At 46.3% G+C, this 16,049-nt stretch overlaps 2 protein-coding genes across 3 annotated transcripts in view; one reads left to right on the forward strand and one right to left on the reverse strand.

Moving 5' to 3' along the window:
- Positions 1-8,966, forward strand: part of LOC137316723 (INSYN2B protein-like) — a 126,793-nt gene extending 117,827 nt beyond the window's left edge. Inside the window, exon 4 of the mRNA XM_067980614.1 lies at positions 8,152-8,966. Coding sequence (XP_067836715.1) covers positions 8,152-8,338 — 187 coding nt within the window. The 3' untranslated portion in view covers positions 8,339-8,966. The remainder of the gene's footprint in view (positions 1-8,151) is intronic.
- Positions 1-16,049, reverse strand: part of LOC137316523 (dedicator of cytokinesis protein 2-like) — a 1,021,473-nt gene that overhangs the window by 596,847 nt on the left and 408,577 nt on the right. The gene's annotated exons all lie outside the window — the stretch shown is intronic.

Raw genomic sequence — 16,049 nt, forward strand, 5'->3', positions numbered from 1 at the left:
TATAGCCCAAGGGTGCTGATCTCAAGTGTAGCTCTCCTACCGCTGCCTGAGCTGAGATGAGTTAACTCAGCACAGACTGGGAAATCAAACCCAGGGCCTTCCTAGTCTGTATGAGAATTTACAATCCTGGAAACCCTCCCTCTCTCTCTCTCTCTCTGCCCTTCCACCCACCCCCACCCATCAACCACCTTTAGGACCCTGAAATCCCGGGATTCACGGTCTAAAAAAATGTTGGGATTGTGGAAATAACGCAACAGGAATACGTACATTTGTCCACCCCAGTCCATCACCGGCATCTCCACATCGAGACAAGAGAGTGAGGGAAGCAAGATTGGGCTTAACACAATCTCTGTCTCTAGATGACTGAAGGTGGCCCATCTTATTTTCTGTTTAAAATTGAGTCAGGCAAAAAGATTTTTTTTTAAAAAAATGCTTTCCAACTATTTTGCCAATCCTGTATTTTGTTGGGGGGTGGAGGGGAACATTAATAAAAAGCACAGATAAATCATGCAGAAAAAATTGCAAACTCCTCCAAATCTGCAGTGAGTAAAATGCAATTCAGCACATTCCAAACAAAAACTCATCACCTGAACTCTGTCTTGATATCAAACTGATCATTTTTGTTTAGTAAAGCGGTGCGATTTATTGCAAAAAAAAAGACCCCCTGATGCATGCAAATAACACAATGGGCAGAACGGTAACTTTTTAAAAATTTCCCAGGATGTGGGCGTCACTGACATTATTGCCCATCTTTAGTTGTTCTGAAAAAGGTGGTGGTGACCCTTCTTCTTGAAATGCTGCAGCAAATTTAATACGACTGAGTGGCTTGCTCGGCCACTTCAGAGGGCAGTGAAAAGTCAGCCACCTTGGTGTGGGACTGGAGTCACATATAGGCCCAGAACAGGTAAGGACGGCAGGCTTCCTTCCCGAAAGGGCATTAGTGAACCAGTTGGATTTTTGGGAAAATCCAAAAGCTTCATAGTCGCTTTTACCGATACCAGCATTTTTATTCCCAGATTTTGTATGTAAACTAGTTCAAATTGTCACAGTGGGATTTGAACTCATAGGGCCCGATATTAGGAGGGAGGCGGGTTGGCAGTGGGGGGGTCGACTGGACTCATGGGTAACCGGCTTCCGGGTTTCGCGCTGAAAAGCTGCGCAGCGGGCGGACTGCGCACCCGCATCATAGGTTGTCGGCTGGAGGAGCCCTATTTAAAGGGGCAGTCCTCCACTGACTGATGCTGCAGAAAATAGGCAAAATTACAGCATGGAGCAGCCCATGGGGAAGGCTGCTCCCAGGTTTAATGATGCCTCACTCCAGATCTTACTGGATCGGGTGAGGAGGAGGAGGAAGAGGAGGAGGGAGATCTTCCACTTGGCGGACAGGAGGAAGTATCCTGCCTCTGCCACCATGAAGGCCTGACTTGAGGTGGCAGAGGAGGTCACCAGCACCACCAACATATCACGCACCTGCATACAGTGCAGGAGGCGCTTCAATGACCTAACCAGGTCAGCTGAAGTGAGTACTCTTAATCATTCCCCTACACTCCGTCTACCACATCACCGCCCCCACCCCACATCTCCTTCTGCACTGCCAACACTTCTCAATCACATCACTCCTCACACCCACTGAACCCTCATCCTCATCTTACCTGCACTTCCTCATCTCCCCAGTACTCATCCTGCCACTACCACTCAACCCAATCCTCATACAATCTCATGGCTCTATCTCATACTCACCCTCTCATGCATCTCTTTCATGGTCAGCCTCACCCCCACCTGCCACTACCTGTGCTGCAGTCACAGGGCATGCATCACGTATGTGTAGTAGGAAGCATAAGGCAAACGTGTCGTGAGCATGAAGGGGATGCAGAAGGGTGTTTGAGGGTTTGTCATGGTTTTTACTTATATTTGATTTCTGATCAACTCGCATTACATATTATATTGTCACCACTACTGCCACGTCTTGGCCATTTTTGACTGGCTTGTGCAAAATCTCTTCCCAATGAGGTCTGTCAATGACCTCAAGTACCTCCCTAACTATCCAAACTGTCATCCCGCTGGCTTTAATTGCCGGTGGGAGTCCCGCACGACGGGGCTGTGCGCGCACCGATTCGCGTCATTGGAGAACCCGGAAGTGGGCGGGTTGGAGCCGGGCTCCGGACCCACACCAGGATTCCCCAATTTTAGGAACCCCCCCCCGCCACGAACGCACCTGCTCGGCCATCCTAAAATTGACCCCATATTCTCCAGATTATTAGTCCAGGCCTCTGGATTACTGGTCCAGTAACATAACTACTACACTACCGTACCCATTGTTTTCAGGGCACCTCCATGGGCATGCTTCTGGACAAGATGCAGGCAACACCATCTTGCCTGACAGGTGAGAAAGATATTCAAACACTAGAGGCAGTGCAGAGAAGAACCTACGAGACTCAGGGGCCTGAGTTAGAAGGAAAGTCTGGAGTCACTTGGACTTTTGGCCTGGAAATGTGATATATAAAATAGTAAAAGGAATGGAAACAAGTAAATCTGGAATATTACTTTTAAAGTAAATTGTGAGAGTAGGCTATGGAGCCACAGGTTCAACTAGTAAAAGACCAATTGATACGAGGAAGTTCTTCACACAAAGAGTGTGATCAACACATGGATTGGACTTCCCGGATAGAGTGGTGGAGGCATAAACCCTGGAATCAATTAAGGGCCAACTGAATGTTACAATGGGTATTTCTAGATGGATGAACTAAATGGGCCATTGTCTTGTGATGGCTCTCTGACTGTCAGCCTCCAACCTCTCCCTCCATCATTGCTGTTCCATCTCCTTTTCTTCCTATCCAATAAAAGAGAAGGTAATGCTATTGAGAGGCAGCGACAATCACTGGACTTCGGAACATAGGAACAGGAGTAGGCCATTCAGCCGCTCGAGCCTGTTCTGCCATTCAGTTCGATCATGGCTGATCTGTATCTCAACTGCACCTACTCGCCTTGGCTCCATAACCTTTAATACCCTCGCCTAACAAAAATCCAGCAATCTCAGTTTTGAAATTTTCAATTGACCCCCAGCCTCAACAGCTTTTTGAGGGAGAGAGTTCCAGATTTCCACCACCCTTTGTGTGAAGAAGTGCTTCCTGACATCACCTCTTAACGGCCTAGCTCTAATTTTAAGGTTATGCCCCCTTGTTCTGGACTTGCCCATCAGAGGAAATAGTTTAGGTCTATCTACCCAATCAGCTACTTTAATCATCTTAAACACCTCAATTAGATCACCCCTTAATCTTTTATCCCCAAGGGAATACAAACCGAGTCGATGCAACCGGTCTTCATAATTTAACCCTGTTAGCTCCAGTATCATTCTGGTGAATCTGCACTGCACCCCTTCCAAGGCCAGTATATCCTTCTTGAGGTGTGGTGCCCAGATCTAAACACAGTACTCCAGATGTGGTCTAACCAGAACTTTATACAACTGTAGCATAACTTCCACCTCTTAGTATAACTTCAAAGTAATTTATTGTGTGAAGCCCTTTGAGATGTTTAAGGTGCCATATAAATGCACCTAATATTCATTAGGGTTCTCTCAAGCTGCCTGGACCAGAGAGCCCTTTTAAAATATATAGGGCCAACATATTATTTTTCATTCCCTCGAACTGTGGCGAAGTGCCTGATCTCCCCTTGGCAACTGTTCAGACAGACATTGTGGAAATCAGGAGCTGACCAGTGCAAGCTCAGACTTGCATCCGAACAAGGCATGGGTCGGAATTGTGGATCACAACAAATTGTTGGTGAGTGACACCACCTTAAAAGTCAGCCAGCATACAAATGCATTAAAGACCGTGTGCACTCTCCCATACGTGAAGTAGCCAAGTAAAAGGATCCATCCTTGACCCCCTCCTATTTATCATCTACATGCTGCCCCTTGGCGACATCATCCAAAAACACATCAGATTCCACATGTACGCTGACGACACCCGGCTCTACCTCACCACCACCTCTCTTGACCCCTCCACTGTCTCTCATTTGTCACACTGCTTGTCCGACATCCAGAACTGGATGAGCAAAAATTTCCTCCAACGAAATATTGGGAAGACCGAAGCCATTGTCTTTGGTCCCCTAGCCACCGACTCCATCCCTCTCCCTGGCCACTGTCTGAGGCTGAACCAGTTTGCAACCTTGGCATCCGATCTGACCCTGAGATGAGCTTCCAACCCCATGTCCGCTCCATCACCAAGACCACCTACTTCCACCTCCATAACATTGCCCATCTCAGTTCATCTGTTGCTGAAACACTCGTCCATGCCTTCGTTACCTCCAGAATGGACTATTCCAATGGTCATCTGGCTGGCCTCCCCCCTTCCACCCTCCATAAACTTGAGCTCATCCAAAACTCTGCTGTCCGTATCCTAATTCGCACCAAGTCCCGTTCTCCCATCACCCCTGTGCTCGCTGACCTACATTGGCTCCTGGTCCGGGAACGCCTCGATTTTAAAATTCTCATCCTGGTTTTCAAATCCCTCCGTGGCCTCACCTCTCCCTATCTCGGTGACCTCCTCCAGCCCTACAACCCTCCGAGATCTCTGCACTCCTCCAATTCTGGCCTCTTGCACATCGCCGATTTTAATCGCTCCACCATTGGCGGCCGTGCCTTCAGCTGCCTAGGCCCTAAGCTCTGGAATTCCCTCCTTAAACCTCTCTGCCTTTCCACCTCTCTCTCCTCCTTTAAGACGCTCCTTAAAACCTACCTCTTTGACCAAGCTTTTGGTCATCTGTCCTAATATCTCCTTATGTGGCACAGTGTGAAATTTTGTTTGATAACATTCCTGTGATGCGCCTTGGGACGTCTTACCATGTTAAAGGCACTACATAAATGCAAGTTGTTGTTGTTGTTCTGTTTCTCCTCTCTTCTTCTGTAGGTGCTACCTCATGCTGGTGACTGCGGTTTCATATTCACCATCTTCATCTCACCCAAATGGCCTTTTGTTTTAATGTGTGATCCTGGAACGTGAATACCGCCAGGCTGTTGCATCGCACCTTAATCTCCAGTCCCCTCCCCACAACCCCCCCCCCCACCACCCAATGCCCAGAAATATGCGCCTGTCCCAGCACAGGTCACATCCGTCTTTCGGATGAGATGACAGGTTCCCTTTCTGCCCTCTCTGGTGGACATAAAAGATTCCATGGCACTGTTTCGAGGAGGAGCAGGGGAGTTCTCCCCGGTGTCCTGGCCAATATTTATCCTTTAACCAATATCACTAAAACAGATGATCTGGTAATTATAACATTGTTGTTTGTGGGACCTTGCTTTGCACAAATTGGCTGCCGAGTTTCCTACATTACAACAGTGACTACACTTCAAAAGTACTTCATTGGCTGTAAAGCGCTTTGGGACATCCTGAGGTCACAATAGACGCTGTATAAATACAAGTCTTTCTTTCCTTTTTTTATTTGATGATCAGGAGTGGCAACTCTGGCTGATTTTTGCCCTCCCCAGCCCAAGGAAGACGAAGCCAATTGGAGGAACTCGACTCCCTTCCCTATCACCACACCCTCACCTCCGTCCCCTGCACCCCCCCCTCCCTCCGTCACCTAATTCAGCACAGACTGGCATTGAAACTCGGGCCTTCCTGATATGCAAAGGCTTGGTTTGATACTAAGCAATACCTGTATTAGTAAACCAACAGGGAAAGCTGCCATTTTTCCTTCATTGGAGAAGGCGGAGGGTGACCTAATAGAGGTCTTTAAAATTATGAAGGGGTTCGATAAGGTAGATGTAGAGAAGATGTTTCCACTTGTGGGGGGAGAACAAAACTAGGGGCCATAAATATAAGATAGTTGCTAATAAATCCAATAAGGAATTCAGGAGAAACTTCTTTACCCAAAGAGTGATGAGAACTCGCTACGACAAGGAGTAGATGAGGTGATAGGATAGATGCATTGAAGGGGAAGTTAGATAAGCACATGAGGGGGAGAGGAATAGAAGGATACACTTATAGGGTGAGATGTAGAGGGAGAGAGGAGGCTTGTGTGGAGTATAAACACTGGCATGGACCAGTTGGGCCGAATGACCTGTTTCTGTGCTGTGAGTGCTATGTAATTCTATGGAATTGGTGTCTTGGGTTAGGCCCCTCAGTAGTGAATGGGTACCTCATGCCAGGTCACCAATGTGCAAACAGAGCTCTCAAAGTGAGGACCCGCATCCCAAAAAGCTCTATAGATGGCTGCCAGCCTGAACCAACAGTTAGATCACTTTTCCAATCATTGTCTTACACATAAGCTAATAAATAAAATCTGATTTTTCTTTTTAAGTTTAGCTGGTTTTACTGAAACCTATTATTACAATCGGTCTCAACCCCTCGTGAACAAATGACAAGTACCCATTTGACAAGTCCATCACTGTCATGCTCAAGGGTGATTAAAATCAAACTCCTACTCGGAAATGATAGTGCATCTTCGTGATTCTATGTACACTATATTTAGTCGGTGTCAGAAACTACAGCTTCATTATAAGAACATAAGAAATAGGAGCAGGAGTAGGCCATACGGCTCCTCGAGCCTGCTTCGACCTCTCCTGACTTTCCCGCCCGAACCCCATATCCCTTGATTCCGTTAAAGTCCAAAAATCTATAGAGCTCAGTCTTGAATATACTCATCGACTGAGCATCCACAGCCCTCTGGGTTAGAGAATTCCAAAGATTCACAACCCTCTGAGTGAAGAAATTTCTCTTCATCTCAGTCCTAAATGGCCGACGCCTTATCCTGAGACTATGCCCTCTAGTTCTAGACTCTCCAGCCAGGGGAAACAGCCTCTCAGCATCGACCTTGTTAAGCCCTCTCAGAATCTTATATCATCAGTTCGATTTGTCTCGCTCTTTTTTTGTTGAAACCACTGTAACACAATATGGGATTTTCCATCAGGTCCACAGACACTCAAATCTTCTAAGAACGTATTTTCTCTATTTTCTATCCAGAAAATTGATCCTGAGGAGACGGGCCGGGGGATTTGTTGCTGTCAGGTTGCGAGAGGGGAATTTACAAATTTGACACAATTCTCTGAGGTATGAGGGAACTCTCTCAGATGTCACTCAAACTAAAGGGTTTCTTTTCCTGCCAGGTATTGCCTCGGGTATATCGTACTTGGCCATCTGAATTTTAGCAGAGATTTTAATTCTCCTACTCCACCACCAATGTGTCTCTCCTCCTCCCCTGACTCTTTTTGGGACATAGTTCAAACTGCACCTAACTCACGTGTGAGCTATACTGTCAGGGTTGGCAGGCTATTGAACTGCGGATGACTAAGTGAATTTGATTATCTCCTTGCTCAATGCCCACACACTTTCCCAGCAGAAATCGCTTGGTAGCAACCCAGGAATTAAAACCCTGGCAGATTCTTTGAAGGTGGCAGGACAAGTTGATAGTGCTGTTAAAAAAAATATAGGATCCTTGGCTTTATAAATAGAGGCATAGAGTACAAAAGCAAGGAAGTTATGCTAAACCTTTATAAATCACTGGTTAGGCCTCAGCTGGAGTATTGTGTCCAATTCTGAGCACCACACTTTAGGAAGGATGTCACGGCCTGAGAGAGGGTGCAGAGGAGATTTACTTGAATGGTGCCAGAGATGAAGGAGTTCAGTTATGTGGAGAGACTGGAGAAGCTGGGATCATTCTCCTTAGAACAAAAGAAGGTTAAAGGGAGATTTAATAGAGGTGTTCAAAGTTATGAGGGGTTTTGATAGAGTAGATAGGGAGAAAACGTTTCCACTGGCAGGAGGGTCGGTAACCAGAGGACACAGATTTAAGATAATTGGCAAAAAAAAGAGTTAAGATGAGGAGAAATTGTTTTATGGTCTAGAATGCACTGCCTGAAAGGGTGGTGGAAGCAGATTCAATAGTGGCTTTCAAAAGCAAAATGGGTAAATACTTGAAAAGGAAAAATTTGCAGGGCTATGGGGAAAAGAGCAGGAGAGTGGGACTAATTGGACAGCTCCTTCAAAGAGCTGGCACAGGCACGATGGCCCGAAAGGCTTCCTTCTGTGCTGTATGGTTCTATGGAGAGCCTCTGGCATCCATGGAAACATACCTAGACCTGCTGGAGAGGAGAGAAGTGGGGAACAATTGGCGCAGAAAAAAAATAACTCTTTTTTTTTCTCTTGCTTACAGTGTGGAACACGATTTCAGGCAGCAAGAAGGCAGATTTCATAGGGTCCTGAGCTCCATGGAAACAGACACAGGCCAAAGTTCAGAGCAACCTGGCACACCTAACAAGCAGGAAGAATCACCAATACCACGGCAGCCTGCCAGGACAGAACCAAAAAAGTCTAAAAGGAAATGTTTTTGGTTCTTATGAACTCTGGAACTTATCATGTGCAGACTGAATTCCTGGGGAAAATGCAAGGCCGAAGTCAACTTCCTGGTTCCCTTATGACTACTTCGTGTTTGAGGACTTCTCATATGACTGCAGAAGCCAGTTGTTTCCGTGAGGTGACTGTTTCCTGAACACCAGCTTTTGTATTTTTAGAAATATTGCCACAATGGAGAAACAAAAATGCAAAAAAAAAGTATTCTACATATTTACAGGGTGTAATTTAAGAATGCTATATTTCAAAAATTAAATCTAATTGTTTAACATTGCTACTAAATATATCTATATATAAAGTCAGAGAGAGAGAGAGAGAAAAAAGAGATTATCAAGTGTACTTTTGGATCAAAATAAAGATCATTTAGATCCATAAGGAACAATGATTAGAAGTTATACAAGTTCCAGTTAGACCCTGGGGGGCAATTTTTTTTACGATTTTAACCAACAGGATTGGGAATTTGACCGTGGAGGTTAACAGACCCGATTCGCATCCCGCATTGTTCTCCCTTGCGCAAGGAATCGTAAAATGTATCCCTGTGTCTTTTTTTTATTTAATTGAGAAGCTGTGTTGAAGGGTCAGGGCCTGCAGTGCAGGTCAGCACTTGGGTGGAAGAGTAAAAGATGAATTAAGTCAAAAGGAAGCGGTTTGCCAACTTATTGCTGCGGGCTGGAAATTCCTCTGTGCATTCATTTTTCTAGCGCATTGGCAAACCCATTCACGTTAAATTCCTCTGTGGGCTGTTGTAAGAAATGCTACCTGGAGGGTTAACGGTCATGCTAAAAGTAGCTCATCGGGGAATTTCAACCCGCCTCGCATCTACAGGGGCAACTCCGTGACCTCCGATGGCTACGACCACTGGGAGTGTGGGATTGTGGAATGACCACGAATATGCAAGGTCCTAATCCATGTGGGTGGTGCCCATGATTCCCTGTCATGATGCATTCCCTATTTCTGCCATTTAGGGAGCATGCACCCGTGATACAGTCCGAGCCCGCATGCAGCAAGACCTGGACAACATCCAGGCTTGGGCTGATAAGCGGCAAGTAACATTCGCGCCAGACAAGTGCCAGGCAATAACCATCTCCAACAAGAGAGTGTCTAACCACCTCCCCTTGACATTCAACGGCATTACCATCGCTGAATCCCCCACCATCAACATCCTGGGGGACACCATTGACCAGAAACTAAGCTGGACCAGCCACATAAATACAGTGGCTGGGTATTTTCCGGCGAGTGACTCACCTCCTGACTCCTCAAAGCCTTTCCACCATCTACAAGGCACAAGTCAGGAGTGTGATAGAATACTCTCCACTTGCCTGGATGAGTGCAGCTCCAACAGCACTCAAGAAGCTCGACACCATCCAGAACAAAGTAGCCCGCTTGATTGGCACCCCATCCAACACCCCAAACATTCACTCCCTTCACCACCGGCGCACTGTGGCTGCAGTGTGTACCATCCACAGGATGCACTACAGCAACTCACCAAGGCTTCTTCAACAGCACCTCCCAAACCCGCGACCTCTACCACCTAGAAGGACAAGAGCAGCAGGCACATGGGAACAACACCATCTGCACATTCCCCTCCAAGTCACACACCATCCTGACTTGGAAATATATCGCCGTTCCTTCATCGTTGCTGGGTCAAAATCCTGGAACTCCCTTCCTAACAGCACTGTGGGAGAACCGTCACCACACGGACTGCATCGGTTCAAGAAGACGGCTCACCACCACCTTCTCAAGGGCAATTAGGGATGGGCAATAAATGCTGGCCTCACCAGCGAAGCCCACATCCCATGAACGAATTTTTTAAAAATTGGAGGCAAAGCGCTTCTTCATGTGGCAGGGGAAGGGGGGAGAAACTGGAAGGCACATCACCACAGGGATGTCCCTCGGTTGCACCACCCATTATCTCATTGTAAACCAGCATTGGTAGACATCTTAAAGTCAGTCATCTGTTTCCTTTTTTAATTCAACAATATCCTCCCTCAATATGGAACCAAGGAGCAGTGTTCTAATCTTCGAAGCTCTACCTAGTCGTTTCCAATACCGCTTTTTGTTGGGCAACAGGGATTGCAAATAGTACGTATTGGCTAGGTTTTCCAACAAATTTCCTTTCTTACTCCTCCTCCTCTGAGGAAGAAACTCCACACTGTGAGGCATTCCATTAAGAATCTCAGCTGTGATTCAGCTGCAGAGAACACCTGAGCTCGAATGACAATAAGGATGGAAAGTCCAGTGATTGACCTCACAGGAAAACTGGAATGCACAAGAGGTCAGAGGAGACCACTGTTGTCCATCTTGTAGCTATTTTTCTCCTAGAATCTACAGGCTTTTAAAGCCCAAGCCTGGCGTCATCTAACCACTCTATCTTGACTTACCTCGTCTTCTCTCCTACTCGTGGTGGCGTCCTACAAAATGGGCCCCCAGCGTTCACTTAGGCTTCTCTTCAGGATCAGGGTGGCTAGCGGCATCTCCGTGTTAAACCGTGAGTGTCTGGGGCTATCTGCAGCGGAATACTCATTAAAAACTCTTCTTACTACAAGCCTCTTGTTATAAGACTTCACCACTGTTTTTGAGAATAGCTCCCAGTGTCACTTACGACTTCCTCCACTCCCTCCCCCCTACATTGCTAAGCCCACGGTCTGTAATTGAGTTGATGATAGAAAGCTTCCTGTTCCCTTCTGTTCTTGCTAGATTTTTCCCTCTGAAAAGCTTGGGATTACCACGGCAAAATGGAACTTACACTTCAAAGGTGGACAGTTTTTTAAAGTGTGTGGGAGGCTTAAGTGTAGACACGCACATAAAGGAAAGACATGAGTACCAGCGGGGGGAGCAATACCACATCTATTTATCCATCATCTTATGGAGTGGCGGGGGGGGGTGGGGGGAGTTGCTCTGGCAGATAGCGGACTGAGTAGCATTGTTTCCACGTGAACTATTGCAAGGTTTTTACAGAATGAGTTCCAAAAGCCTTGGGTTTTGACAATTCTTTATTTTGCAGAATAAAACCAGATGGCCAGAAATAAATTGAACTTGCTTTGATTTTCAATGCAGAACAGTTGACCTAGGAGACAAGCTCCGTGAGTGGTCCATTCTCCTTTGGTAGGTGCACACTTCTCATGTTTTCTCTCCTGCCTCTCCCTCCCTCTGCTGACTCACGCTGGGGTATAGCTCGGTGATTCCGTGGGTGCTGGCACTCAGTGGTACCCGCCCGAGTGGCCATTCTTCACGCGTGAAACATAGAAACATAGAAAATAGGAGCTGGAGTAGGCCATTCGGCCCTTCAAGCCTGCACTGCCATTCAATATGATCATGGCTGATCCTCTATCTTCATACCATATTCCCACTCTCTCCCCATACCCCTTGATGCCTTTTGTGTCTAGAAATCTATCTAGCTCCTTCTTAAATATATTCAGTGACTTGGCCTCCACAGCCTTCTGTGGTAGAGAATTCCATAGGTTCACCACCCTCTGAGTGAAGAAATTTCCCCTCATCTCAGTCCTAAATGTCCTACCCCATATCCTGAGACTGTGACCCCTCGTTCTGGACCTCCCAGCCAGGGGAAACATCCTTCCTGCATCCACTCTGTCTAGCCCTGTCAGAATTTTATGTTTCAATGATTTCCCCTCTTATTCTTCTAAACTCGAGTGAATACAGGCCGAGTTGACCCAATCTCTCCTCAAACGACATCCCGCCATCCCAGGGATCAGTCTGGTGAACCTTCGCTGCACTCCCTCTATGGCAAGTATATCCTTTCTTAGGTAAGGAGACCAAAACTGCACACAATACTCCAGGTGTGGTCTCACCAAGGCCCTGTATAATTGCAGTAAGATATCTTTGCTCCTATACTCAAATCCTCTGAATCTGAATCTGAACATTGGGCAACAGCAGGGCTATTCCATCACGGATGGTATCACAGTCAGGTCAGTATCTCTCATAGCAATATAGGAACAGCAGTAGGCCATTCAGCCCTTCAAGCCTGCTCCTCTCAATCAATTAGATCATGGCTGATCTGTAGCTCAACTTCATTTACCCGATTTTGCTCCGTATTCCTCGATACCTTTACCCATCCAAAAAATAAACCTAGCGATCTCAGTCTTGAAAAATTTCAATTCGACTGTATTCACTTGTCTTAACTTTAAATTGGCCCCATCCTCCTGAACTTCTGATTCAGTCAATGACATACTAAAGGGTTCTAAGCATTGGACAGCTCCTTCGTGTTGAATTTAGTTACTGGCCGCTCTCCCGAGCTGCTGCAGACACTTCAAAACTCCCTGTTGTTATCTGGCCATTTAAAGGGAGGATGTTAATGGACAGGAAGAAAAGATTCATGGACAATGCAGTTTGTGGAATTTGAGGTACAGTCAAAGAGAAAGTGAAGGAACAGTTGACCGAAAAATTGACAGCAAGGCTCCACAATTTACCTCGAAGCAAGGTGCGTCTTTCAGTTAAAGGCACTTTCACATTACGTAGTGCCGCTGAATCCCAATTTCTCAGCTGCACTACCAAGGGTGTTTCAATCTCGTTCTTGTCAATCCAATGGCAGCAAATCTTTTTCTTGCTGGGCCTTGGGATCTGTCATTGATTACCGGAGTTCCTTAATCTGGCCAATGAAGGCAGTCAGTCAGGTTCAGTGCATCTGTAGGCCGATGTTGTAACTTCAGGCGTCGTGAATAGTTCAGGCATTCAGAACGGTGCAGCCTGCTGCTACACCAGCAACGGCGTGGCTTTCAGAGCTGCACCAAGACCTGATCCAATGAAGCATGTGAGCGAAAGGGTAGTGCTTCACATACGGTGCTCTCCAAAGACCCAGGCCTGAGCCTGCTAAAACGTAAGGCAACCATCAACTGGAATCAGATGGGGCGGGGGAAGGGAATATTCAGGTAGTCGACATCCTATTGCTGCTGAAAAAAACAGGTTCTTGGCTGACAGAATCAAAGGCTCAGGGCATGGGAAAGGAAGGTAAAGGAAGATTAGGAGGATTAACTGAAATGCAGAAACACGCACAAAAAGAAAGAAAAAGGAATCAGAAGGAAGGATTGGCAGGATTATTTAAATGTAATTGGCAGCGAGTTGACCAACAATGGGTTCAAAGCCCCACCAAAACACAAAGACGGGTGTAAGGGAGGGGTTTAGCTGGAACATTATAAAATGCTTTTATTTTTACCTTACTATCATGCCATAGACAGCAGACTCCTGGCTCTCCTGCAGTCGATGTCACTCGTGTGGGACTAGCTGGATTGCTCTTGCATAGAGCCAGCGCGGACTCGATGGGCCCAATGGGTGGATGGAGTATAAAAGCAGGGAAGTCATGCTACAACTGTACAGGGTGCTGGTGAGACCACACCTGGAGTACTGCGTACAGTTCTGGTGCCCTTATTTAAGGAAGGACACACTTGCATTGGAGGCAGTTCAGAGAAGGTTCACTAGATTGATTCCGGGTATGGAAGGGTTGTCTTATGTGGAAAGATTGAACAGGTTGGGTCTATTGGAATTTAGAAGAATGAGAGGAGATCTTATTGAAACATATAAGATTCTGAGGGGACTCAATAGGGTAGATGTTGAGAGGATGTTACCCCTCATGAGGGAATCTAAAACTAGGGAGCATAGTCTCAGAATAAGGGGTCACCCGTTTAAGGCAGAAATAAGGATGAATTTCTTCTCCCAGAGGGTCATGAATCTTTGGAATTCTTTACCCCAAAAAGTCATTGAATACATTCAAGGCTGAGTTAGACAAATTTTTGATCAAACAAGGGAGTCAAAGGATATGGGGAAAAGGCGGGAAAGTGGAGTTGAGGTAAAAATCAGATCAGCCATGATCTCATTAAATGGCGGAGCAGGCTCGAGGGGCCGAATGGCCTACTCCTGATCCAATCTCTTATGGTCTTATGGTCTCCCTCCGTTCTGTAACCTTTCTACGATTCTATGAGTGCATCACTGACCCCAAATAGGGTGGGTCAATGTGGATTAGGACCATACGCTCGCGTGCTGGGTTAGCACCAACACATAGGGGCCGAATGGGCCCGTTTCCACGTTGTGACTTCCACGTATCTCTGTGTGCATCCAGCCAAAGGAGATCCACAGAGCCTGCCCCGCCGCCAGAACGGCCGTCTTCCGCGTTGACCTCTTCAACTGGCCGAGTTGATTTGGATGCGAGGACGGTGGTGTCAACCCAGCATCGCAAACCCTCAGCCGCCCGCTGTGCGCAACTGCCTCGCGAGGCGACGTTCCCCAGCCAGGCCTTTCAAACCCCCGTCTCCAGCAAAGCCTAACGTGGAAATCATGTAGGTTTGTGAGAGAGTGATTTACACCTCATCCCATGGGACTGACTAATGGTGTAGTGAAGCAAAGGTATTTGGCCTGGAGGATAAAGTGGCCAAGATTTGGGGTGGGGGAGGAAAAATCTCTTAAGGACACTTGCCATTCACCCATAAAAGGCAAGGCATAAATTCAGCAGATTCCATCCTACAAATTGAACACTAAAGGAGTCCAAAAGGATGAAATGATAGGTATATATAAAAAATATATAAATACACTTCTTCTAAAATTGTTTTTGGCAGGGCTAGCACATTCAGGCAACACATATGAATTGTAAATTATTATTATTAGTCCTTTCAGTTCAAAGTAATTCAGGAATTCATCTACCTCTGTGACTGCAACACATATTAACAGCCTGCAGGTGTTCCATCATAACTTTAAGAGAGCTTCCATGTGATACAGATAGTCAAAGGCTGCATTCATTCATCGATGCCCAACCTTATTTATGTATTTATTTTCAGTGACTCATTGAGTTTTACAAGTTTGAGATCGCTGATAAATGGAATTTTTTTTTCTGCGTTTGCTTCCACTGACAGCACTGAGGTATCCTGGGTGGATGAGAGACAGTAAAATACAACAAAACGCCTCCCCTCAAATTGCCTGGCAAAAGAACTAGAGCAGAAATGAGGAATTTTTTTTTCACACAGTGGATTGTTAAGATGTGGAACGCATTACCTGAAAGGGTGGTGGAGGCAGATTCCATAGGAACTTTCAAAAGGCAACTGGACATGTACTTGAAGAGGACTAATTTGCAGGGTTAGAGGGAAAAAAGCTGGGGCGTGGGACTAAATTGGACAGCTCTTTCAAAGAGCCGGCACAGGCATGACGGGCCGAGTGGCCTCCATCTGTGTTGTAAGATTCGATGATCAGAGGAAGGGTCTGCGTTGGTAGCACTCTTGCCTCTGAGTCAGAAGGTCATGGGTTCAAGCTCCACTCCCACAGCCTTCAGCACATAATCCAGGCTGACACTGCAGTACAGTACTACGGGAGATGCCGTCCTTCACATGAAAACCTAGTTAACCTTCAGTTAAACCGAGGCCCCGTCTGCCCTCTCAGGTGCACATAAAAGTTCCCATGGCACTATTTTGAAGAAGAGCAGGGGAGTTTTCCCCAGTGTCCTGGCCAATATTTATCCCTTCACCAATACCTAAAAAAAACAAATTATCTGGTCGTTATCACATTGCTGTTTGTGGAATCTTGCTGTGCGCAAATTGGCTGGCGCATTTCCTACATCACAACAGTGACTACACTTCAAAAGCACTTAATTCGCTGTAAAGCGCTTTGGGACATCCTGAGGTTGTGAAAAGTTCTGTATAAATGCAGGTTCTTTCCTTCTCTCTCTTTTGCTGTCTTTCCTGTTTGTTTATGGTTGGTGGGGAT

The sequence above is a fragment of the Heptranchias perlo genome, chromosome 1 (assembly GCF_035084215.1).
Source record: "Heptranchias perlo isolate sHepPer1 chromosome 1, sHepPer1.hap1, whole genome shotgun sequence".
NCBI lineage: Eukaryota > Metazoa > Chordata > Chondrichthyes > Hexanchiformes > Hexanchidae > Heptranchias > Heptranchias perlo.